The sequence below is a fragment of the Heteronotia binoei genome, chromosome 12, assembly GCF_032191835.1.
Source record: "Heteronotia binoei isolate CCM8104 ecotype False Entrance Well chromosome 12, APGP_CSIRO_Hbin_v1, whole genome shotgun sequence".
Lineage (NCBI taxonomy): Eukaryota > Metazoa > Chordata > Lepidosauria > Squamata > Gekkonidae > Heteronotia > Heteronotia binoei.
Window position 1 is genome coordinate 34,703,686 of NC_083234.1, and position 26,761 is coordinate 34,730,446.

The 26,761-nt window shown below is 44.5% G+C and overlaps 1 protein-coding gene across 1 annotated transcript; it reads right to left on the reverse strand.

Moving 5' to 3' along the window:
• Window positions 1-2,831: 2,831 nt before the first annotated feature.
• LOC132580324 (nucleoplasmin-like) lies at window positions 2,832-13,570 on the reverse strand. Its single transcript, XM_060251056.1, has 7 exons — window positions 13,489-13,570; window positions 9,664-9,758; window positions 7,991-8,073; window positions 6,022-6,141; window positions 4,452-4,545; window positions 3,122-3,342; window positions 2,832-2,890 (listed from the first exon to the last, which is right to left on the reverse strand). Exons 2-7 carry the CDS (start codon window positions 9,728-9,730, stop codon window positions 2,849-2,851), a joined length of 627 nt encoding a protein of 208 aa, XP_060107039.1. The 5' UTR covers window positions 9,731-9,758; window positions 13,489-13,570; the 3' UTR covers window positions 2,832-2,848.
• Window positions 13,571-26,761: the final 13,191 nt, after the last annotated feature.

A 26,761-nucleotide genomic window follows, 5' to 3' on the forward strand; every position in this document is an offset into this window, starting at 1 on the left:
GCCACTGGGAAAAACAGTGCTGGGATGGAAATAACATCAAGGGTATGTTACAATGTAACATCTGCTGACACTCTAGAAATTCTATGGCAGAGATTCTAGAGCAGTCAATACAGAAGAAGAAGACGACGACTGCAGATTTATACCCTGCGCTTCTCTCTGAATCAGAGACTCAGAGCAGCTTACAATCTCCCGTATCTTCTCCCCTCACAACAGACATCCTGTGAGGTGGGTGGGGCTGAGAGGGCTCTCACAGCAGCTGCCCTTTCAAGGACAACTCCTGCGATGGCTAACCCAAGGCCATTCCAGCAGCTGCACATGGAGGAGTGGGGAATCAAACCTGGTTCTCCCAGATAAGAGTCCGCATCCTTAACCACTACACCAAACTGGCTCTCTGACATCATTTCTGCCCCTTCTCCCACTCTTGAGGGTGCTGGGCCACCACCTGCCAACTTACACAACACTACACAACTGCCAACTTAAAAAAAAATTAAATGGCCCCCAGTGGATGAAGTTAAAATTTTTCCCCACTCACATGGCAGCCATTCTGTGATCATTCCCAAACACTTTGCAGCAAAACAGGTTTAAAAAAGATCAGAGAAAAGCTGGGGAAACCCCAGGAGGTACGTAAATACATCAGAATGCTATGAGAAAATAAAGGGGGAGGGGAACGCACTTACCAACAACATTGAACCCATGGTGGGTAACCTATATGGAAATGGCCAATAGTCTGGGCCTATCTGCATGTTACATTTTCTCCAGTGCCATGCACTCTTCTGAGAACTCAGGTGCCAGGCATGCAGCATCTGATTTGGATCCTTTTGCTAGAGATGAACGTGGAATCTACATCACATAAAGAAGATGCTCTACCACTGAGCCATGGCCCCTTCTCTAACAACAACAACATTAACAATAATAGTAATAATGAAAAAGTCCTGCTAATCGGCCAACCCAAGAAGAGGGGCATAACAAATGCACCAAACAATCCAGCAGGTTTCTATGACAAATGTTTAATTGTCCATCAGCAGCACATGGGACAATTGAAGGTTTGGAAGACGTTCTCCACAGGATATGCACTCCAAGCAGGCATCTGGACATCATCGGTGGCTCCTTTCCTCCTGAAAGGGGAGGGGGAAAAGGATCCATTTTATTCTAAAAAAGAAAGTTGGCACAAACTAACTGTTCTCTCTTTGCAACTGCTGGCCTGAAAACATTACTTTCTTACAGAAACTTTACAGAGATCTCTAGTCAGAGATCTTATTCTCTGCTCTAGTCAGAGATCTTATTCTGTGCTAAGGCCTGCATTTGTAGGAGCCATTTTGGAAAAGAGCGCCATTAGCATGCCATTTCTCTCCAGTATACTCTTATGCAAATTCAGACCGCAGCTATACATTTAGCATCCTGTAGATGCTCAAGAGGCAGCCTAGTGATTCAGTTGGAGTGTTGGCCCAGGATCTGGAAGACGTTGGCTCAAATTCCCATTCTGCCATGGAAGGCGACTGGGTATCTTCAGCCTAACCTACTTTGTCAAGTTGTTGTTTTAAAGATTAAAAGGAGGAAAGTGATGGTGTAAGCCTCTTTGGGTCCTCACTGGGAAGAAATGTGGGGTATAAATAAAAAATGCAAACATTTGGTGAACTGGCATTCAGCTTCATCACCGGGCATCCAGATGTTTTGCAGCTATGAGAAAATAAAGGGAGAGGGGAACGCACTTACCAACAACATTGAACCCAGGGTGGGTAACCTATATGGAAATGGCCAATAGTCTGGGCCTATCTGCATGTTACATTTTAACTGACTGTAGCAGGCAGCCTGCTGTGGAATACTTTTTTACCCTGTTCACATGATGTATTGACACACGGGATCAAAGTCCATAGATGAACAGAACCAAATACTCTGACCTGCCTCTTGTCCATGTGTTTTCCATGCAGGTGGGCATAGTGCATACAAGTTCTTTGTGTGTGGGTTCCAGTATAGGGGTTGTGCATATACAAGCTCATGTGCATGCAAGCTCCTACATGTATAGGGGCTATGCCCACATGCAGTGAACACGTGTAGGAGAGAGCAAATGTGCTTGCTCCCCTTCTACGTTTGCTGGTCCTGGTTTATTTGTACTGATTTCATTCATTTGTTCAAATCCCATAGGAACATTCCCTCAAACAGTTGGGAAAACTCTGAACCTGCAATTTCAGTGCCCAATTTAAATACCAAAACAAGAAAAAAAGAAATTCAGGGATCAAACTGAGAGCCAAGTTTCAGCACTTTACATAATTGTATTTCAGCTCCATGTTCGTCTCATTCATTTGTTACTAACTTGGGGTGCTTCCACATGGAGAGGTTGCTTCATTTTGGCATTTAGACTGAAGTGGGGAATCAAACCCAGTTCTCCAGAGTCCCCCACTCTTAACCACTACACCACACCAGCTCTCAATGCCATAGAGAATACCCCTCCAAAGCAGCCATTTTCTCCAAGTGAACTGATCTCTGTTGTCTTTGGGGAGGGGGGTTATCTGTAATTCCAGGAGATCTCCAGGCCCCACCTGGAGATTAGCAACCCTTCCAGTGTTTCTTTTCCCCCTTCAAAGCAGTATGGCGTAAAAGAAGCAAATTAATGCTGACCTTTAATATTTAAACATTAACTCATTTAAACACCATGAAAACAAAGTAAGAAAAAAGCCCATCTAAATGATACAGGTTTATGCTGCCCCCTAAAGTAGAATGGCAGCCCATTCCATAAAGACAAGGTCCCCCACTGAAAACATTCTTGCCCTGGGAGTTACGTATATCATCTCCTTTAACGAGGGGAAAGAGATCAAGCCTTATTGTGAGGATCTTTAAGGTCCATCCAGGCTCAAATGCAGAAAGGCGGTCTTTGGGGTATGAGGGGCCCAGACTGTAAAAGTAAAGATATGAGAAGCTACAAAGGAGAGGAAACATTTGCCTCCCACTTTTTCCTATGTCGTGATAAAATCTAGATCATTTCAAGAGCAATCTGGGTGGGAGATTCAGCAGTTCAGATAGGCAGGGTGGTCTGGGCCCATTCCTGATCTTCCTCTGCTTACAGATTCCTACATCACCCTTAAGGAATACGGAATGTTAATGTATAAGAAAACCACACACTTACTGCTTCTGGGGTGACACCAGGATAATCCACAGTATCATCATTGCTCCCACCATAATCTACATTCATCTGGGTATAATCTACATTGGCCGGGGTACCAGTCATCTGGAAGTATACAGCTGTCTGGGTATCATCCATCTGGGTGTCTACATCCGTCTGAGTATCATCCGTCTGAGTATCATCCATCTGGGTATCGTATACTGGTGCCTCGTAATCACTTTCCACTTGAGAAAGAGAGTGACAAGGCAGCACTAAATGAAGAGCCCACCACCACCACCAAAGCTGGGCTGGTTTGAAGGGCATCCCCTTCCCCTTATCACCAAAGGGTCAGTGGCCGTAGGAAAGAACAACACCTGTGGCCCGGGTAAGGAAAGGCTTGTCTTCTGTTACCATGTAAGCCTAACCAGCTACGCAAAAGAGTTCTGTGCTGCCAGTTAGGTGGTCAGTGGAAGAACAACAGAAGGGTCAGCAGGATCTGATGTCACAATGGCAACAAAGGCAGAGGTGAAGATCTGAGGTGGAGAACAGGGACATCTATGGTGTTCAAGTCCAGTCTTTTGATATATGTTTTGAGGCTTCTGGGCTTTGGGAAAATATATCCTCTTAGAAATAAAACAAAGGGCACTAGCTATAAAATATTGGGGAATATGGAATGGTATGGTGTAGACTGATCTTGGAAGCTAAGCAGGGTCAGTACCAGGATGGAAGTCCATCAAGGAAGGCTCTGCAGAGGAAGGCAATGGTAAACCACTGCTGCTTCTCACTTGCCCTGAAAGCCCCTTGTTGGGGTCACCATAAGTCGGTTGTGACTTGACCACACATACATATAAAACTATTGGGAGGATTTGTGTTTCTGCTGGGTGTGCATGTAGGTTTATTTTTGGAAAACAGCAAAAGCCCATTTTCAATTTGGAAAAGATTGTGTCTATCTCATATGCTCATAGCCAATGGTAAAGCAAATTGTTCTGGAGGAACACAGCAGAGAGATCATTTAGATTAGATTAGATTAGATTAGTTTTATATTCTGCCCTCCCCACCAAGGCAGGCTCAGGGCGGCTTGTGAGCACCAGTTACTGGTTGAGCCATTTCCACAGCTAACATATAGCTCACAAAAATTCTAAGTGCGCAGCTTGGTAATGTAGATGTATGGTAGATGGTGGCACTTGGGTCAAAATCTGTGGACTCCAGCGTGGTACTTAAGTTTGTGAATCCACTTTGTGAGAACTGCTATCCTGAACGTTCTTATCTCAGTAGGCAGTCACACAGCTTCCTGTTAGACTTTCCTACATTCAAGAGTCCCCCTTCCCCCTTAATAACTTGGGTTTTTACTCACAGATCAAGTGTTGACCTACAAGATAGATCGGTCCAGTCCCAGACTTTAGCACAAAGGCAACAGGAGGGGTGAGTTCAAAGTTGCCCAGGCTGACCTGGGAGGGGGAGAAGACACAGATTTTAAAATGTGTTTAAACATTCTGTACCAAAAGTGGAATAGTAACTATACATAACAATGTCAGATGGATTAGTTCAAAGGATGATCTCAGATGCAGCTTGGCTGATGGTGCCAATAAATATTTAGTCTCTGAAAGCACCATAGGTTTAGGTTTTGGCAAGCCTATGATTTCCTCCTAAATGGTGGGTCACACTACTGTATAAAACATGGGCTTAGCCCTTTTTAGGGTATAGTGGGCAACCTAAATAGAAGTTGTTGCTATCCGTGTTGATCCTTAAGAAAAACCAAAGCCATTTTAAATGCATTTTCTTAGAACCAACCAAAACAATACGCAAGCTTTTGAGTTCTGCAAAACCTTTGACCAGGCTGGAGAAGTTTTGTTTTGCTTTTTTTTAAAAGGAAGATGATAGAGAAGATGCTTCAGGCTCTAATCTTAATGCCTTTTATCTGCCTTAATCTGAATCAAATCCAGTGCAGAATTCTCTGCAGATTAAGATAAAGTGGTCCTGGGTAGAGCTTGTATCTGGTTGCAGCCCTGGTTTTCTAAGAATAGCAGCCTCTAATTGAAAATATAAACCAACAATAATTCAGATGCCTCTGTACCAGTAAAGAGAACCCCACTGCCTCCCTTAAGAGGTTGAGAGCAGAGGGGAAAAGTTAACAATATTCATGTTAACAAAACTGGAAATTAATTTTAGATGATGTGCTCCATATAGAATTGATGGAAACCACACAAGGTAATACTACCCAGTGGTGAGAAGCCCCATAAGCAGTCTTTTCCCAGGTCATTTTTCCTCAGTTTTAGGAACAGATCTGGTGGTAAGTTCTGCTGATAAAAAGGGATTTCTATCAGCAGAACCAGACTGTCTTGTCACCTCCCATGGGCTGCTGGAGCTAAGGTTGCCAACCTAGGTTGGGAAATTCTTGGAGATTTTGGGAGGAGTGGAGCCTGGGAGGGGCGGGGGGGGGGGACTCCACTCAGCAGTGTGTAATGACATAGAAGGTACTCTCCAAAGCAGCCATTCTGCCTCCCCGGGAGACTGATCTTTGTAGTCTGGATATCAGTTGTAATTCTGGGAAATCTCAAGGCCCCATCTGGAAGAAGGCAACCCTAGAAGAAGCCAATATTGAGCCAAAGTACTGGAGACATATAAGAGATTCAGCTACAAAGTACATTCTGGGACTTAGAAAGATGGTGGCAGCAGTATGATGTATGGGGCTCTATGAAGTGACTACAGGTGGAAACATACCAGCCATTGACAGGAGGGGAGAAAAACAAAAGACAGAAGTCCCTACCCTTGCCCCATGTAGCTTTTAGCTCAATAAGTGTGGCATGATGGTCAGTTTGTTTGCATGCAAGAAAACTGCATATATGTAAAGATGACTCTGTTCCTTTAAAGGAGACAAGGCTAGCCATAGTCTCCAGTGTATGTTCACTGTCCCCAGGAGTTACCATTGGTAAGACAGAGCGCTGCAATGATGCAACGGGCAAGGGTTTGCAGACACTGCTCATGTCTTTGGACTCAACTGCCACCACATGCAGCTCATCCTCTGCTTCCTCTCCCAGAGACACCTGCAGTAGTACAACAGAGAACAAAGTCAGAATGATGTACATGTGTGTATCATTTTGGATATGCTGGAACAAGAGCATTTCAGACATATGTTTATCCAAATACACTCAGGGGAGGCAAAAGTAGTGCAAAACATGGGGTTGGTTCTGGATCAAAGTAGGTGCTCGAGGTAGTACAATGAGGACAATGCTACCAAACAGCAGAAGCTGACCTGGCTTCCAGACACCACAGGAGGACCTATGCCCACCCTCGCTTCCTGGACCTGTACTGGCTGGATCAAAAGCAAGCTCCTGAGACTTAGCCTGTTCCCCACCCCAGCTCTCGTTTCCATTAGCCACTACAGAGCCAGCAGGAGAAAAGGAATCTTAAAGAAAGAAGATTCAGGTGGGTGGCCACGTTGGACCGAAGCAGCAGAACAAAGTTAGAGTCCTTTGGGCACCTTTAAGAGCAACAGAGTTTTATTTGAGGTATAAGCTTTCATGTGCATGGGCACTTTGTTAGATACAATGAAATGGAAATCACCAGTCCACATATATTGGTAGAAAGCTGGCAGTAAATTAGCATACAGTGTAATGATGACATTTAACAGATTCAAGGACCAAACAGGAATAACAAGCTAAGTTTACATGGCTGCCAGTTGTTTGGATTTCAGTCTGGGGGTGGGGGTGGGGGGAACACAGTGAAGAAAATAAATGTCAAAATTGGAAGCTGATGGGCAGATGTATCTTTAATTGTGGAATGCTGAGAGAGATTAACTGAGACCCAGCCATTATGCTCAGATTGCAGATGGCATGACATCATTTTCAGGGGGGAGCCAGAAATGACATCAGTATGCTCTAAGAAATGATTTTACCATAGAGCTTCTGATTATTCCTAGAGAGGCTTGATATCATTTCCAGTTTCCCCCTGGAACTGACATCACACTGTTACCCCATGGCACTTCCCCATGACCCTAACCACCCTCTGACAACAACCCTAATTCTCTCTATTGACCTAGCATGTGTGCCTGTATGTTCAGCCATAAAGCTGGCAATTGGCAGGAGATTAACCATAAAGTGGGAACCTTACTGGCTATGTAATGCCATGTTATTCCAGTGATGTGCTGATGTCACTTCCTTCACAACCAGTGGGAGACTTCCCACCCCTGGATCTCCACTGCTGTTTGGTGGAGCAATGGGAGCAAAATAAAGAAAAAAAAATCCTGACGTTTTGGTAATATGCACAACGCCATCAACCTGCTCACCCTCCCCAAAGCTCCCAGGGGTTGCAAACAGATGGCAATCCTAAGTCAGGACCTGGGCAGACATTGTGGAGGAGAAGAAAGACATGAGGACCTGGTAATAGGTAGGCCCAGAATCTTTACAAAACTGAAAATGAGGCAATTGTGAGAAAGATCAGGTGAAGAGGATTCTGTTCCCCTTAACTTCATGCCCTTACCCCATACGTACAAATGTTATGCAAACTGGAAATTAAAAAACCCACAAACATTAACCTGGCCTCAAGCACTACTGGCTTTGGTGTTCCCTGCCATTACTGCAAACAAGGCTGAGTCCTGATGCTTCAGACAACTGCTTAACAAGCAGAAAAATCAGAAAAACCAAGCCTATTGGTGGCAACAGGGAATTCTGTAACCCAGACCTGGTGGTGGTGGAGGAAAGTGCTGTCAAGTCATAGCTGTGGGGTTTCCAAGGCAAGAGACTCCAGAGGCAGTTTGCCATTGCCTGCTTGCATGTCGCTTCCCTGATGTTCTTTGGAGGTCTCCCATCCAAATACTAGCAAGGGCCAAGCCTGCTTAGCTTCTGAGGTCTGAAAAGACTGGGCTAGCCTGGGCTATTGAGGTTGGAAACTTACCGATTTCAGATACACTATTTGTTCCTTTAAGTTGTCTTCCTCCTTCACTACACACTTCCTCATACTGCTGTTCAGTTCACAGCCTATGGAGACATTTAAAAAAAAATACTGATGTGACATCCCAGTTTAAAAGTGATGGACTCTAACTGTGGCTTGCAAGGGACATTCCAAATCTGAAAACCCCTGGACACACATGCCAGAAATTTCACACATTGCAAAAGACTTAAATCTCACTCCAAATATCTTTAAGGAGGCCTAGAAACACCAAGATGATGTTTCTCTTTTGCATTTTTATCCCACCACCCCAGCCCCCTGGTCCCTTTTCCAACAGAGTTCAAGTTGTGTGCGTAATTCTCTCCTCTTCAATTTTGTCTTCACAACAATCCTGGAATGTAGTTGTGATGCGATGGGAGGGAACAAGAAATGCTGTGACAATTATAGTGATGGAAAGGGACACTGGCATCTCTTTGGCTTGGGAGAAGGTGCCCTTTGCCAGATAAGGCTTTTTTGCATGTCTCATTTTTATCATGTTTGCCCATTCTGTGTCTCCCCCACCCCCTTTTTTCCTGGCTTATTTTCCTTCACTTTTAAAATGGTCAGGAATCAGCTGATGATACAGTGATGAAACATCAAAGCAACCACTAGATGGAGCAAAACACATGTTTAAAAAAACCCTGATGCAATACAGGGACACAAGCAATGAAATGACACATGCAGAAAAAAAACACCAACCATGAGCGAAAACTTGCTAGCCCTTTGATACGTCAACACCTCTTGACTGGAAAGTTCACATATCACAGGCTTGAGCCCCCAAGATCTAACATCCAGATTGGCTGAAGGCCCACAAGCACACATGGTTTGGGGAAGGAGGAGGAGGAAAAGGTTGGTTTTTATACCCTGTGTTTCACTACCCAAAGGAGTCCCAAAGCAGCTTACAATCACCTTTTCTTCCTCTCCCCACAACAGACACCTTGTGGGGTAGGTGAGACAGAGAGTTCTGAGAGAACTGTGGCTTGCCCAAGATCACCCAGCACGATTCATGTGGAGGAGTGGGGAATCAAATCCGGTTCTCCCAGATAGAGCTCGTGCTCTTAACCACTACACCAAACTGGGTCTCAAGGGATCTGTTCCTTTGTCCTTTGGTGTGCATTTGGGTGTGGTTTGCTGTGTGACTTGTCATGAAGGATCTAAGGGAAATTATGCTAAAGATGGTTGCAGGTGGACCAGGGGCAGGGGCATCTTGAAACTAACAAAAGAGCAGATATTCCAAGGGCTGAAAGTACCTTAACAACCGTATGTTTTCTTAGTGCATTTAGATCCATTCTTGTTGTACCCTGAGATTGTGCCTTGTAGAAATAAAATTGTTTAACTAGAGAGAATGTGTCCAAGTCTTTACCCTCCTGCCTTGAACCCCTTTTGCATGCTACAGTGCGACACCCCTGTGGAGCTGGACTCAAGCAACCCATGAGAGAAAGAGATGAGCTGGATTTTATCTGAGGTGGTGGCAGCAACAGGAAAAAGGGTAGGGAGCAGTGGCTTGTCTTGCCCACATCACGACAGAAATCACGACAGGCAGTTAGGCTTAATGAGAGCCACTGGGGCAAGTGAACCGCACAGCTCAGAAGGAATGTGGACCCCGGTGCTAGTTCAGGTCTCTTAACTTACATCCTTACCCCAAAGGCCTACCACAGGCTCCTCTTCTGACAGAAATGTACTTGAGGTAGAGACAGTGGTGCTCATCCTGCTTGGCAGCAACCTGAAGGTGATTCTATAGCAGAGAGAGGTGAAGAAAGCAGGTCATGGGTGATTTCCATTCAGTGGTGTTCTCTGGGTACAAGGGGGGGTGGGGTTGGACCTCAGCTCCAGCTCTGCTAGAGTCATATTTGATTTGTGTGTTCTCCTTGATAATTCTGTCCCCCTCCAGATTGGACCACACAGTACACATTCAGAAGGCACTTCAGCCTCCCGCCTTGTGCTGTCAACCCCACAGAGTCCCAGATAGTTTCTGTCTGGGGTAAGAAAATGAGGAAGGCTGAAGTTTCTTCTACACATATGCCAGGATCCAATCTGAAGCAGGGAACAGCACATGCAGGAAGAGTGGAGAACATACAAACCATGTGATTGTGAGGAAGTTCATTGGCTGGATTCCATCTTCTTGACCCAAAGACTTCCATAGAAAAATAGCTACCAACACATTTTTTAAAAGCATCATTAGGCTTTTTGTGTATGTCATTTTAAGAACATAAGAGAAGCCATGTTGGATCAGGCCAACGGCCCATCAAGTCCAACCCTCTGTGTCACACAGTGGCAAAAAATGTTATATACACACATACACTGTGGCTAATAGCCACTGATGGACCTGTGCTCCATATTTTTATCTAAACCCCTCTTGAAGGTGGCTATACTTGTGGCCGCCACCACCTCCTGTGGCAGTGAATTCCACATGTTAATCACCCTTTGGGTGAAGAAGTACTTCCTTTTATCCGTTTTAACCTGTCTGCTCAGCAATTTCATCGAATGCCCACGAGTTCTTGTATTGTGAGAAAGGGAGAAAAGTACTTCTTTCTCTACTTTCTCCATTCCATGCATTATCTTGTAAACCTCTATCATGTCACCCCGCAGTCGACGTTTCTCCAAGCTAAAGAGTCCCAAGCGTTTCAACCTTTCTTCATAAGGAAAGTGCTCCAGCCCTTTAATCATTCTAGTTGCCCTTCTCTGCACCTTCTCTAATGCTATAATATCCTTTTTGAGGTGCGGCAACCAGAACTACACACAGTACTCCAAATGAGACCGCACCATCGATTTATACAGGGGCATTATGATACTGGCTGATTTGTTTTCAATTCCCTTCCTAATAATTCCCAGCATGGCGTTGGCCTTTTTTATTGCAAACGCACACTGTCTTGACACTTTCAGTGAGTTATCTATCATGACCCCAAGATCTCTCTCTTGGTCAGTCTCTGCCAGTTCACACCCCATCAACTTGTATTTGTAGCTGGGATTCTTAGCCCCAATGTGCATTACTTTGCACTTGGCCACATTGAACCGCATCTGCCACGTTGACGCCCACTCACCCAGCCTCAACAGATCCCTTTGGAGTTCCTCACAATCCTCTCTGGTTCTCACCACCCTGAACAATTTAGTGTCGTCTGCAAACTTGGCCACTTCACTGCTCACTCCCAACTCTAAATCATTTATGAACAAGTTAAAGAGCATAGGACCCAGTACCGAGCCCTGCGGCACCCCACTGCTTACTGTCCTCCACTGCGAAGACTGCCCATTTATACTCACTCTCTGCTTCCTATTACTCAGCCAGTTTTTGATCCACAAGAGGACCTGTCCTTTTACTCCATGATTCTCAAGCTTTCTAAGGAGCCTTTGATGAGGAACTTTATCAAAAGCTTTCTGGAAGTCAAGGTAAACAACATCTATCGGGTCTCCTTTGTCCACATGTTTGTTCACCCCCTCAAAGAAATGCAACAGGTTAGTGAGGCAAGATCTTCCCTTGCAGAACCCATGCTGAGTCTTCCTCAATAACCCGTGTTCATCAATGTGCCTACTCATTCTGTCCTTGATAATGGTTTCTACCAACTTTCCCGGTATTGAAGTCAGACTGACTGGCCTGTAATTTCCCGGATCTCCTCTGGAACCTTTTTTAAAGATGGGGGTGACATTTGCTACCTTCCAGTCCTCAGGAACGGAGGCAGATTTCAATGAAAGATTACAGATTTTTGTTAGAAGATCCACAAGTTCAACTTTGAGTTCTTTCAGAGCTCTCGGATGTATGCCATCCGGACCCGGTGACTTTTGAGGGCCTTTCTTTGGAAAGTAGCAATGCCAGACACCCCTCTGCTGTGCCTAGACCCAGCAGCAGCTGATCACCCCTCTGCCTCCCATATCCACACATTTGTGTGGAAAAGCAGTATATAAAACCATGCACCCAGGAGGGGAAATGTGCTCCTCAAATAATAAGACCTGAGGACTTATCAAATCCAACAATACAATTAATTAAAGGCTTTGCCTCCTCCTAACCGCTCTGAGAATACAGCATATGTATTTCATCTTTGCACGCTCACAGGCTAGTGGCTGCGCAGAACACCTGCTTTATTTATTTTCTTTAGGAATTTAGTATGCTGCCTATCCAGATCCAGGGTCTGCCTTGGTTTGTACTTAGATGGGACACTGGCAAGGAAATCTAGGGTTGCTACACAGAGGCAGGCAATGGCAACCCATCTCTGTTTGTCTCTTCCCTTGAAAGCCTTACAGGGTTGCCATAAGTTGGCTGGGACTTGATAACACTTTCCACTCCCAGAGGTTAGCAAGAGCCTGGAGCTAAAAATATTCTGCCCCTTTAATAACGGCTTGATAGGTTCTTATCCATCAGGTGAGCTTATTTCCCTGGGTGATCTTGTTTACTTTTGTTCCATGACAAGCTTCAACTGCCCTTTTGCACATTAAGTTTCTATTAGAAGGAAAAGACTTCTCCGGGCTGATGGCAGCCCTAACTACAGGAGGGAAACCTGCAGAATAAACAGGAAAGTGATGCAATTGTAGGACTGGTTGCATTGTTAAAGCTGGCTTGTTGAATGTTTTGATCAGGAGCTTTTTTTGAGCAGGAACGCAGTTCCGGCTGCCTTGCTGTCAGGGGTGTGGTCTAATATGCAGATGAGTTCCCGTGTGAAACAATGGTGATGTCAGGAGGTGTGGTGCAATATGCAAATGAGTTTATGCTGTGCAAATGAGTTCCTGCTGTGCCTTTTCTACTTAAAAAGCCCTGGTTTTAGTACTAGACAGTTTGAAAATTCTACTATAGGTATAGGTGGCAGGGTCTAGGAGGAAAGACAAAAAGAATAGGAACAGTTTGGAAACCCCCTGCTCCCCATCTCCTCTGCAGACATTTTATGGATACTCCAAGTTTGAGAAAGCTGTTCTTCTTTAGCTGACCCTCAGCTGCTCGCTACACTCCATCAGAGGATTCCCAGCCATCATCAGTCTAGGATTGTTGGTGTTTTTTGGCCAGGTGGGGGGACTGCTTTTCTTTTGGTTAATTTTTACAAAGTCAAATTTTCCAACACATCCAAGGGTCTTCCCCAAGCAGGAAGAGACCCCTCTCTTATCTATGGGTGGCTGGATTTTCATGATCCGCACGGGGGCCAACATGCTGACTATTAGATGGAGTGCCTAATGCAAAGAACTGTGAAAAGCAAGTTCACAGTATCACTTAAGCCCAAAGATACTTTAAAAAAAATTAGCATATCCAAGTCCATCTCTGTCTCTCATATATCATTCCCCTGAACAGTCAGCCACACAACTAGACTCTAAAGCATTGCAATTGAAGTCTGCTTACCACAGCTTCCGAGAAGATCAGTGAAAAACTCCTTCAACACAGCTTTTACTTGCTTTCCTATATGCTTTGAAAAGCCCGGAGCCAACATTTTCCCCATCCTCACCTCCCTTAAAGGGTTCTTCTGTATGTGGAGCTTCAATGTAAAACCTACTTGGATATTTTAAAATGGATTTCTTCTACTTCCTGTCCCACATGACTCCCTGTCACACCCAGCAGAAACAGCAGGATGTGTGCATTCTATCCAGGCCCTTTACATTCTGATAACAAGCATATTTACTCAGAAGTCACCCTACTGAGTTCACTGGGACTTACTCCCACAGAAGTAAGCCGTAGATCAATATACTGCAAATCTAGAAATTTTACACAGATGATTTAAAAAAAAAAAAAGCATTGAGCTTGGCTCTCCCTATCGGCAACACTTATGAAGTTAGGGTTGCCAATCCCCAGGTGGGAGCAGGGGATCCCCAGGTTTGGAGGCCCTCCCCCACTTCAGGGTCATCAGAAAGCGGGAGGGGAATGTCTGCTGGGCCCTCCATTATTCCCATAGGATATAATGGTGAATTGATCTGTGGGTATCTGGGGCTCTGGAGGGGCTATTTTTTTGAATTAGATGTGCCAAATTTTCAGCATAGCATCCAGCGCCTCCCTTCAAAGCATCTTCCAAGTTTCAAAAAGATTGGACCAGGGGGTTCATTTTTGTGAGCCCCCAAAGAGGATACCCGTATCCTTCATTTTTTCCAGCGGAGGGAAGACATTTAAAAGATGTGTGGTCCCTTTAAATGTGATGGCCAGAACTCCCTTTGGTGTTCAATTATGCTTGTCACAACCTTGCTCCTGGCTCCACCCCAATGTGTCCTGGTTCGACCCCCAAAGTCTCCTAGCTCCACCCCCAAAGTCCCCAGATATTTCTTGAATTGGACTTGGCAGTCCTACGGTATATGAAGTTCACTGTGTAACTGTGGGCTTGTCACTCTCTCTCAGCCTCATCCACCTCTCAGAGTTGGTGTTAGAAAAAAAAGTGGGGTAACCAGGTAAGCTGGAAGGGTGGGAATAAAATATTCATTAAATCAACAAGCGCAGAAGCAAGGAATCAGGGTGGAATAGCCAGACCTAAATGAAGGCAGGCTGTGTTATTTGTGCTGAAGATTCAAATCAATTAATTTTTATGAAATTGAAAATGTAAGTGCCTAATGACTGTCATTCCCTAGTGCTTTTGAACTTCTTGGCAGAACATTAAAATGCCAGTTTTTACTTTGTAGAGGACAGCTGCTGGGTAGGCTTCTGATTGTAAGATATTCCCAGTGTCTTACAAATGATTGCAAAAGGGTTGCCATGTTAGACTATTATAGCAAAATAAACCAAAAGTTCAGTGGCATCTTAAAGGTGAACAGTGAATGTTGTCAGTCTTTAAGGTGCTGCTGGACTTTTGTCCCTCCTCGCCCCTGCCAGTTAGAGCCAATGTAGAGTACTAGTAAGTGTCAGCCTAGAATCTGGGAGATCCAGGGCTGAATTCCCACTCTGCCATGAAAGCTCACCCAGTGACCTGGGCCCACTCACCCTCAGTCTAGCCTACCTCGCAGGGTGGTTGTTGTAAGGATAAAATGGCAGGGAGAAGAATGCTGTTATAAACCATTTTGGGTCCCTGTCGGGGAGATATACAGCATAAAAAAAATAATGCAGGAAATAAATTCTGAATATTCCCATGAGGAGGGAGGCAGATTTCTGTATGATTACCAGCCCAAAGTTTGCTAATGAGGGACAAGAAAGAAAAGTCATGTTAGCAGCCACATAAAAACCGCATTAAATCTATGGGTGACTATGCTGGTTGTCATAACTGTGCATGACCATTGGCAGATGCAGCTGATAAGATTTTCCTTCTGGCTGTCATTATTCCCTGCTTGCTTCTCCATAGGCGTAAGCCAATCTCAGTCTTGTTTGTAGGTGACAGTAAAGATATATTTCATTTGGGCTCATGTTTGCTCTCATGGTGTATAATGAACTCTCCTCCCTCCTTCCACTGACTTTTTATCCAGCACTGATGTCATGACAAGTGCAAGTGCTGGAGAAAACACAGTTAATGCAAGACAAATGTAAGTCAATCAGTATTTCTCCTGCTTTTCATGGAGTAATATTAGCATCCACTAGATGGCAGCAGGAGATAGTTCTCTAGCAAAGGAAGCAAGGGCTTTCTCCTCTTCCTAGTGTGCTTATGCCAAAGGCAGGCGCAGTTTCAATTGTGCTTGTTGCATCAGTCTTCTGAGTCTCAAAGGGCAACCATGGTGGTCTGCACTAGAACAGTTAGGTTCAAGTCCAGTTGCACATTAGAGACCAGCAAGAGTGTCATGAAAAGCCCTTTTGGCCTCGGCCTTTTCATGAGCCCTGAGCCCTTAATCAGGCTCTATGGCCTAGGGCAGGGGTAGGGAACGTTGGCTGGCCAGATATTTTTTTTTGCCTACAACTCCCATCAGCCCCAGCCAGCACGGCCAATTGCTGGGGCTGATTGGAGTTGTAGGCAAAAAAAACATCTAGCGAGCCAACGTTCCCTTCCTCTGGCCTAGGGTGTGTAAATCCTTAGCAGGGAAGGAGGGTCCTTTAAGATCCAGGTTGCTAGGCAAAGTACCTTTGACTCCCTTCACCTGCAGAGCTACCCTAACTGGGCCTATGTGGAATTGGGGAAAATGTTACACCTGACCTTAATTGCTTTGACAGCTAGTAATCTAACAGAGCTGTCAAAATCTAAGATCTGTCAGGTCATCTGGTAATTAGATTGTAGTTCCCATTGGTAGTCTGGAATACCAGTGGAGGCCAGGGATCATATAACAAGGTACAATCGGAAGGTTTGAGTGTGGAGGGGTGTGGAATGGAAGAGGCTTGCTGCCCTGCCACTCCCTCTGGCCAATCTCCAAAGATGATGAGGTGCTGTTGATGAAGAGATAAGGCTATTGTCCTACATGGTAAATTTCTGCTTGTCCAATTACTGGTTATTTATGTAATCTTTTTATTTTCTGTATTGCACTGTCTTAATGATTGTTTTAAACCCTTGACTGCTTTTTGTTGTTAATAAGTCTTAATCTTTGACTAGTGCTAGTCCTGTGTACTGTGCATTAGAATTCTCTTGGGATTCAGTGACCTTAGACCATGGCTACATTCTGTCCAACCAGCTTTAGGTGCGGTTGCAGCCTGCAATTAGTCTTCCTTGCAGGGCTGCTGCTTTTAGTTCTAGTGTGGCCAGGTGGGGTTTCTCCTTTCTCCCTCCTGAGTGTTGGCTGTAAAGGAATGGTGGGAAAAGAAAGGTCCCCTGTGTAAGCACCAGTCGTTTCTGACTCTGGGGTGATGTCGTTTTCACGGCAGACTTTTTACAGGGTGGTTTGCCATTGCCTTCCCCAGTCATCTACACTTTCTCTACAGCAAGCTGGGTACTCATTTTACTGACCTCAGAAGGATGGAAGTCTGAGTCAACCTGGAGCTGACTACCTGAATCCAGCTACCACTAGAATTGAACTCGGGTCGTGAGCAGAGAGTTCAGATCACAGTACTGCTGCTTTCCCATTCTGCGCTCTGGGCCGCTAAAGGAGTGGTGGCAGACCTATCAAAAGGCTGTGTGTCACACCCTAAATAACTCCATGACTGGGCTGGGTGTTGAGGGTCAAAGGCAGAGGGAGCTAGGAAACAGAAGAACCCCTTCCATGACTTCCCAGCATGGAGGTGCCAACATCTTAAAGACAATCCTGTCAGAGTGCATAAACATGGGGGGGGGGGGGGGATGCTGGAGTGAATCATGACAAAGAATTTCCAGGTATAAGCTTTTTGGAGTCAAAACTCCCTACATCAGGCACAAGTTCTAAAAAATTTAAACTGTTTCTGACAAAGGGAGTGTTGACTCTTGAAAGTGGGGTTGCCAATCTCCAGGTGGTAGCTGGAGATCCCCTGGGATTACAACTGATCTCTGGTTGACAGATCAGTTCCCCTGGGGAACATGGGTACTTGGAGGGTAGCTATGGCATTATACACCACTGTTGTCTCTCTCCTCCCCAAACCCTGCCCTTCTCAGGTTTCACCCCCAAAATCTCCAGATGTTTCCCAACATGGAGCTGGCAACCCTACTCGAAAGCATAAACCCTGAAACTCTTAATGATGTCCAAGATGCTACTGGACTTGAGTCTTACAGTTTTTTAATTGTTAGTTATATAGGAAAGTGGGTTTACAATTGCATTTCAACCTGCCCCTGTATTCGTTTCACCTTGTTTGGATCACTTCTGCTCAGAAGTTGTTTTCCTGTATCCTTCTGAGATTGGATTTTTAAAATACTTTATCCCTGCTTCCATGAACAGACTCACAGAGAGGCAACCTTACCAGATTCCTCATCCACTCCTATGATGCTGACCTTTTCCACAAGGCCCCTTCCTTCCTTGCCTCTCCTCCCTGTGGTAAAACTGCTAAGGTTAGGAAAACAGCATTTCCTGTTTCCCTAATACTCGTTTACCTTCATTTACCACACTCCATGGACAGTGAAAATGGCAAGGTCAGGAGAGAGCCTTGCCAATTTCATGGAGGACACCATCTACTTAAAGAAAAAAAAAACACTTTAAAAGTACTGTGTGCCTTGACCTTGTGTATCAATTTTAAAAAAGGTGAAAATGCTAGAGAAACTTCCCCTTGATCATGACAATTTCACCAGAGGCTGGGAGCTTGTGGGTGACAGAGGGGATGTAGAAGGGGTGGTTGCATGCTGTCTGTCTCTAGTTATATCATATGAACATATGAAGCTGCCTTATACTGAATCAGATCCTCGGTCCATCAGTCAGTATTGTCCACTCAGTCTGGCAGCAGCTCTCGGAGGTCTCAACCTGAGGTTTTTCATGCCTATTTGCCTGGACCCTTTTTAGTTGGGAGATGCCGGGGATTGAACCTGGGATTTTCTGCTTACCAAGCAGATGCTCTACTACTGAGCCACCATGACGGGATTTTATCCAGCTCTGTTCACTGTGTAGTATGGGGAACATTATTGTTTCCTATGAAGTTGAAACCAACTTACAGTGACTCCATAAGGTCTTCAAGGCAAGATATGTCCAGAGATAGTTTGCCATTACCAGCCTTCCTCAGCTGTCTCCCATCCAATTACTTTCCAGGACCAACTGGCCTTAGCCTCCAAGATCTGACAAAATTGGGCTATCCTGGGGTAAAGGAATATGGGAATATTCTCCTGCATCACCTGGAGGGGGGGGGCAGTCACATTTAGAGTAAACATAACTATGAACAGTGGTAATGAACAAGGCGTGACCAATTCAGTGCTTGAAAATGTCCCTAAGGTTTAGGGCAGCCGAGGGTCTGGAGAAAAACAGGCCTTGTCCCTTTAATAGAGGTTTAGCCATGTGGAAATAGGCAACTCAAGCTTTGGGTGTGGTAAATAACATAATCTGGCAAATATCATTCCATTAAACCTGCATTAAAGGAACAGGGCTTTTTTCTGTTGTCAGTTGGCAACCTATTGGTATTTCAGCCTAAGTTGTGGCCACCTGCTACTGGGAGAAACTCTCTTGCTTCCACAATCCATTTCCATAATTCTGAGCCCCTGCAGATTTAGAGCAGAACTACTCCTTTTGCAGACAATATCTTTTAGCAGAATGCAGGCATGAGGATAAGGCTGTGATCTTAAGCGGGAGACTGGTGTACAACTATTTAAGAATTGTCCCCTGCAGATTCATGCACAGCATCTGAAGAAATGGTTGATTGAAAATACTTGTCTCCTGCTTTTCTATCCAGTTAGGGCCATCAAGGCAGCAAACAAAGACATTAAAAACCTACCTTTAACACTGCATATCTGTAAAACCAGAACTTTGAATTTAAAATGATTGGTGAGTTATGCTAAATTAAACAGAAAAGTCTTCACCTGCTGGCAGAAGGTGGCGATCAAGGGGGATAGATGAATCTCACTGGAAAGGGGGTTCCATGGTTTTGGTACTACAACTGAGAAGGCTCTGATCTAGCTTCAGGTGATGGCTCACAGGATGGGTAGGTTCATATGGAAGCAAGTGGACCTTATGGAAGCCGCTATAGACAGAAAAGATTATGATGGAATAGAATATTTAAGGTGCAACAAGACTAGCTATAATGAATAATGTGTACAGTATGTGTGTGATTTTTTACGTGCATCCAGTAATTCTCATGTTCTGTGTATGTACAACTCAACATCTGATTAAAACTCCACATTTATCCAGGTACTGGTTCCCAGTTTCATTTGTAAAGAGAATGTATGTTGACTTTTTTCTATAAAACAGGGCAACTATCTTTGCTGAAATGGATAAACAAAGCTGGAATTGCTATCAGTTGGAAGGGCAGGTGAACGGATTGGTCTGTCCCTCTGTGTTTGGAAGCCTAGAAATGGATGTTACAGCATACTCCCCTCCATTTAGTCCAGTTTCTGATCTTAATCCATCAGAATGAGGAAACAGCAGTCCTGGTACAACTCCTACATTGCCAAGACAACACGATCTGTTTTTTGGCTTAAACCCTAGAAGCCCACTGGTTAAAAGCCACTCTGCCCAGCAAAGTCTGGTGCTTTTCTACAGCTTAAGAACCCTCCCCCCAATGGAAAGCCACTGATGTTGGATGAGGGCAGTGTGGTGCAGTGGTTAGGGTTAGGATCTGGGGAACCCATATCTGAATTTTCCTCTTTTCTATGGAACCTTCTTGAGTAACTTTGGGCCAGTCAAGTACTCTCAGCCTAACCTACCTCACAGGATTGTTGTGAGGATAAAATAAAAGCAAGGAGAGCAATATAAATCCCCATTTAGGAGAAAGATCGGTATAAATAAAGGATATAAACTTTTCTGAGCAGAGTGATTGAATACAACCCATTGGGTGTAAGTGCCACTGATTTTAACAGGGCCTTTCCAAGTATACCTCTATAGCCTTCAGTTGCTTGCAACCTTCCAGTTGATTTTGGGACCAGCAGAAGGCTGGAATGGATGTATATGGCCAAAACTTCTCACTAAATGACCTCAGATGTCTTTCCTGATTTGGGAAGTATTTCTCCCACATTCTTTCTTTGTCTGGTTACATTTTTCCCATCCAAAGTGCCCAGTGAACCTTTCAAAAGTGAAATTTGAAACACGCGAGTCCTCTTCAGGACTTTCAATAAAAGGTTTCTCAACACATAAGATGCTTGTAGGCATTTTTATTTACATTCACGGACAGCTAAAGACTTCTTTGCAGGGAAGTCTTTCACATCACAAGAGAAAGAAGGACAACCACCAAAACACACATGTATTTACAATCCCCAATGCTTTTGTACAAGACAATCAGAAACATGAGGATAGAACTTAGTGGTGAGGAGCCAGTATCTTCATAGTGAGGATCAGGGAATTCCAGGCAGGATTGCTTGATCTGGCACACAGGCTGCAATCGTGAGAAGCTGCCCTTCATCAAAATGCCTGTTAGGAGCCCTGGCCTCTAGTTATAGGAAGCACTTGCATGCCAAGGCAAGCCCCAGACACGACTTTCTCACAGGGGTGCATTTATGCTGCTACAGTTTGTGAGAATTCTCATCCTCTTTCCAATAAAATGCAGACAGCCACCCGATGGTCCCCTGGTGCAATCACAGTTCTCCATCCTCCCTTACTGTGAGTCCAATCAGGGATGTACATGAAAGGTGCTAACTTATATTGGTATGGCTACTATGGCTGCCAACAACCCCGGGGAAAAATGGCCTGCCCTTTTAATAGAAGCTTAATAGGCTGCCATTTACCAAGTGATGTCATTTACCTCCATGCCATGAACATTTCAGCTGCCCTTTTCTGCACATTCAGCCACTAATAAAGGGACATTTTTCTCCAGGCCTCTTGGCAACCCTCACAGTCACTGATGAAGTCCTGGGACCAACAGTTTGGGTGCTTCGCCAATGTGTGGTTGATGCCAGACAAACCCTTCAACGTTGGGAGATGCAGCCTGATGGGCCCCAGCGTTGCAAGATGCAAACAAAACACATCAACAGCCAGCATTTTATAGAGCTAGAAAAGGTGCAGGCCTTTCTAATGCCAAAAGCTGACTAAAGACTTTAGCCAAGGCCGCAACAGCCAAACATCCTTATGCCAGACCCAGTTCTCCCATTTGCAACAAGGAAATTTCCCAGGCTCAGGTTTGTCAGGTCACAACCTGGAGCAGTCCCTTTAAATATTCCACAGTAGCCAGAAACCACATTCCTGCTTGCCCCAGTTCCATCTCCCCTGGTCTGGTCTAATTTTTTCCCCCTGCCTGCTCTGCAGTACATGCAAAAGCCTCACACAAGCAGGAGAAATGACTGGGGAAGGGACTAAATGGAATGGGAGTTAAACCTCCCTGGTGCCTCGCACCACTGAAAAAGATATGCTTTCCTTTTGTCTAGTTAGACAGACTTTCCCCACCGCATATGCTTAGAAACATGGTGACTGGCTTTAAAGAAAGAAAGGGCCCTCTGCCCATGCTTAAAAAGCATTCTCCTCTTCAGTTATCTCACAGACATCACAGTGCAACTGCCTCAGGCATTGTGCAATAGGAGAGGAGTTAGATCCAAGAACTCAACTAAAGTTCTGAAACAACTTGACATTTATGGAACTCGATGGCCTGAACCACGTGTAGTATATTATACAGCTTGATGTGTGTGAATTCCAGGCTTGGGCCTCTGAATCATTCTTGCAGAAAACAATAGGACACGATCCACTCAGGCTGCCTACAGCAACAAAGGAGAGCCGTCCCAGAACACCCAGGTCATGGTACTCTTTTAAAGCCGCAATCCAAGACTCACTGGCTTATCTAGGAGTAAGGCCCACTGAACGCAGAAAAACATGTCTATGTAAACAGTACTGCATTGCACTGTTACTCCCACATTCATTTCAGCAGAGCTTACAGAGAGCTTCCTTGTCAGGCTGCCAACTGGCTAGACCAGGGGTGGGGAACCTCTGTCCCGAGGGCCATATGCGGCCCTTGAGGTCACTTGGTGTGGCCCTCGGGGATTGCTGGACCGAACAGAGCCATGTGGCAGCCTCTCTGGGGCCTGGCTGGCCAGCAAGGATTGTGGGGCCCAGCTGCGCTGTGCAGCAGCCTCCCCAGGGCCAGGCAGGGATCACAGGGCCCAGACGTATTGTGGGGCAGCCTCCCTGGGGCCTGGCTGGCTGGTCAGAATTGCTGCAGGCCCTGGAAAAGTTACTGTCACAATTCAGTTTGCACTTGATTATCCCAGATGGTGTGGCCTAATATGCTAATTAGTGTGTGACCTTATATGCTAATATTAGGGGATGTGGTCTAATATGCTACTGAGTTCCTGTTTGGCTTTTTTTACAAAAAAAGCCCTGGACCTATGCATTTGCCTAGAGCGGCGGGCCATGTGTGTGTACATATGCGCGCGCCAGATTAGGCTCTCTCCACATGACTTCAAATAGAAAAACAATTATTTGCATTATTTTTGCCGGCCTGAATCGTCCTCCCTTGGTGGAGCACTGTTTTTTAAGTTGATAATTTTTTATGGCCCGCGAATGATGTTATAACTATCCATATGGCCCTTGTCAGAAAACAGGTTCCCCACTCCTGGGCTAGACAAAAACCCAGCCATGTCTGAGTCCCAAAGGGTGAATTTTGGGTGACCTGGATCCAAACATTCACTAGCTAGTTGACTATCAAAGGGACAGAGGCCCAGGTTCACTGAGGGACACTCCTACATTCTAGTGAAACATTCTCTCAAAGGAATAAAATAGGAACATTTAAAAAGTAAGAAAAATCAGATGTGAAGCTCTGCCCTGGTTGAGTGCCAAAGCATGGCTTCTGAGGTAGATAATTCTTACATGGACTCTTCTCTTGGTAGCTGTTCTGTTCTCAGGATTATGCAGAAGAGCTTCTATCTTTCTCAGTGCTGAAAGTCAAGGGGCTCAGTATCTCCAACAATCAAATTTGAATATTCAAGTTGCAAAGGATACAGTTTTGAAACGCAGACTGGCATGGCTGTGAACTGAATTCATTTTGCTTGCTTGGATTCATTTTCTTGGGGATGAAATCAAGACAATTTCATGCTGCTTACCAACTGCAAGCTCTACATTTCCAATTGAATTAACACTGCATTTCAGATGGTTTCACTGCTGTGGAATTAAGAGCAGCAGTAAAATAATTACTATTGCAAATAGGCTGGCTGGGGAAATAAAAGTATGTCACACTTAGCATCTTTTAAAATTCAGATTTTTGAGTCAGTGGTGTGGCAAAGCCATTATCTGGAGAGAAGGGTTTTATTATTATTATTATTCTAATTTGAAATGATGACTTGAAACTGTCAACACATCCGATGCTATGGTTTACATCATAAACCTCCCTTCTGGTCTGTCATTTATACCAACTTTGAAATTCTCTTGAGTGGCTTCCTCAGAAAACAAACAGTCCCCAGGTATAATCCAGTGGAATGGACTAAAAGCATAGAAAGACAGCAGCAAGTTTAAAGAAGAACAGTTGGTTTTTATACCTCACTTTTCTCTACACTAAGGAAGCTCAAAGCAGCTTACATTTGCCTTCCCTCCCTCTCCTCACAATGGGCACAATGGTTGTGTTCTCCAGATTAGAGTCCGCCACTCTTAACCACAACAATATGCTGGCTCTCTCATTTGCTCTCTGCTTTTGCTCAACCTAGCCACAAACAGGAGTCAAACCAGGCTAATTCTTGCTACCTACCTTGCCTGCCAAAGAGCAAAATGGGATGAGTGTAGATATAGTTTATCAGGGTAACTCCCCCTGCAGGTCTGACTTGGCAGTGACCTCCCACTCCCACACATGGTTTTAGCATAAATAGCTGCCTTCCACTAGGTTCTATCAGCCCTGTATTAACCATCAGGCAAAATAAGCACATGTTTGGGGCATTTTTTGCTTATATAGCTTACTGCTATTAAATGTTACATACATTTTAAAAACGCATTTAATATAGTTGTGAGGGGAATGGCCAGGAAGAAAAGTGAATTTTAAATCTTTTTTTCACCTTCAGCAGTTATTGTCTTGATGTCTTGTCAGTTAAGCAATGAAACAGTCAAGGGGCACCATTGTTGGCCTTAATCTGGCCCTGGGTTCAGCCTCAGAAGGAGCCTTCTGTGAATAAGAGATTTAAAAACTGTACTTTCAAAAAAGTTTCACAGATTATCATTCTAAAAATAACTCTTTTTATGTGTGTCTCAAAATCCCTGGTTCCCCAACAACCCTTCACCACCCCCTTGGCTTTGTTTTTCTGCAGTGATCCCTGAGACATGGTGACCAGAAACCAAGGAGATCAGGACTCCTATAAATAGCTGGCAGAGAAGGAAATTTTGACAGGTGTTTTTCATTCGCACCGGCATGAAAAGCTGCACTTCTCAAAATGCCCTGTTCTATATGACTGTTCAAAAATACAGCAGCTCTATCCTCCTTTGCACTTGACCAGAGATGAAATTCTAGCAGGAGCTCCTTTGCATATTAGGACACACTTGATGTAGCCAATCCTCCAAGAGCTTACAAGGCTCTTTTTTGTAAGCTCTTGGAGGATTGGCTACATCAGGGGTGTGTGGTCTAATATGCAAAGGAGCTCCTGCTAGAATTCCACCCCTGCATTTGACCATGCTACTGAACAACAGGAAATTCATTTGTCAGAGGGAGTGACTCAGCACAGCCTCCTTTCTGCAGGGGCTTGACTGAGTTGAGCTGGGGGGCATCTGTCCCTCCCCTCTTGAAGTCATACTGCCAAGGTGCTGCTTACCACTGGACCAAAGAAGCTGTGGTATCAAGAGCAGGTCAGCTAATCTACCAGAAGGCGTGTAGTACAAAATCCCTTTGAGGATAGGGCTGCTATATTGTTTTGTTTTTTCTGGCTTTGGTAGTTCCATGACAGAAATCCAAGAGGTGCAGTTTCCCAGCCACAGAAATGTGGTGACATGAAAGCTTGCATTTGGTGAATTTCTGCCTGTTTGTGGCATGCCCCTGCGATAATCAAAGCCACGTCCAGCCTCCAGAAGGCTCTTGCCAATCAATCACCACTCAACAGTGAACCAGCCAATCAAGAGAATGTGGGGGGAAATGGCTAGTGGAAGCAAATAGTTAAACTGCCAGATAGGGCTGGGTAAAAAGACAGTGTAAGATGAAGCTAGGAAATCAGGACCTATCTCAAAATTTTTCACACTGAAGGAACCCTCAGATGTTCTACTGACTATTTAAAAAATCCTCTCTCTCTTAACACAATAACACTTTTCCTACAAGTACAGCACCTTGCTAAAGGAAAATGAGGAAATGGCAGAGAATCTCAATTACTTTTTTGCTTCAGCGTTCACTGTGGAAAGTGTGGGGTACATATTCATGCCACAGCCTTTATTTCCAGGAAGGGAGTGAAGAACTGAGACAAATTGAGGTGACCAGAGATGAAATTCTAGACTTACTGTGGAAATTAAAAACTGATACGTCTCCAAGTCCTGATAGCATACACCCAAGAGTTTTTATGGAACTCAGATGTGAGATTGTTGATCTACTAACCCATATATGTAACCTATCACTAAATTCAGTCGCTGTACCAGAAGACTGGAGAATAAAAAATATTACACCAATTTTTAAAAAGAGATCAAGAGGGGAACCAGGAAATTATAGGCCAGTCAGCTTGTCCCAGGCAAATGGGTAGAAACTGTAATCAAAGATAGAATTGTGAGGCACATAGAAGGACATGAGGGAAAATCAGCATGGCTTCTGCAAAGGGAAGTCCTGTCTCACCAACTTTTTTGAGTTCTCTGAAAAAATGAACAAGCATGTGGACATTGGTGACCCAGTAGACATTATATACTGGGACTTTCAAAAGACTTTTGACAAGGTATCCCACCAAAGACTCCTGAGTAAACTTAGCAGTCATGAGATAAGAAGATGGGTTCTCTTAGGGATTAAATGATACGAAGCAAAGAGTAGGAATAAATGGACAGTACTCACAATGGAGGGAAGCAAGCAGTGGGGTCCCACAAGGATCATTATTGGAGCTGATACTATTTAATTTATTCATAAATTAACTTGAAGTAGGAGTGAGTTGTGTAGCGGCCAAGTTTACAGATGACACAAAATTATTCAGAATGGTAAAACAACGAGCCTGTCTGTGAAGCGCTCCAAGAGGACATCCACAAACTGGATGAGCGAGCAACAATGTGGCAAATAAAGTTCAATGTTGGGAAGTGTAAGGTGATGCACTTTGGGACAAAAAAGTCCCAGCTTCAAGTATAGGCTAACGGGGTCTGAATTTGCTGAGTGAGAGGGAAAAAGATCTTGGGGTCATAGCATATAGCTCAATTAAAGAGTCAACCCAGCATGCTGCAGCAGTGAAAAAGGCAAACTCTGTATTCAAGATTATTAGGAAAGGGATTGAGAATAAAATGGCCAATATTGTAATGCCCCTGGATAGATCTATGCTGAGGCCTCAT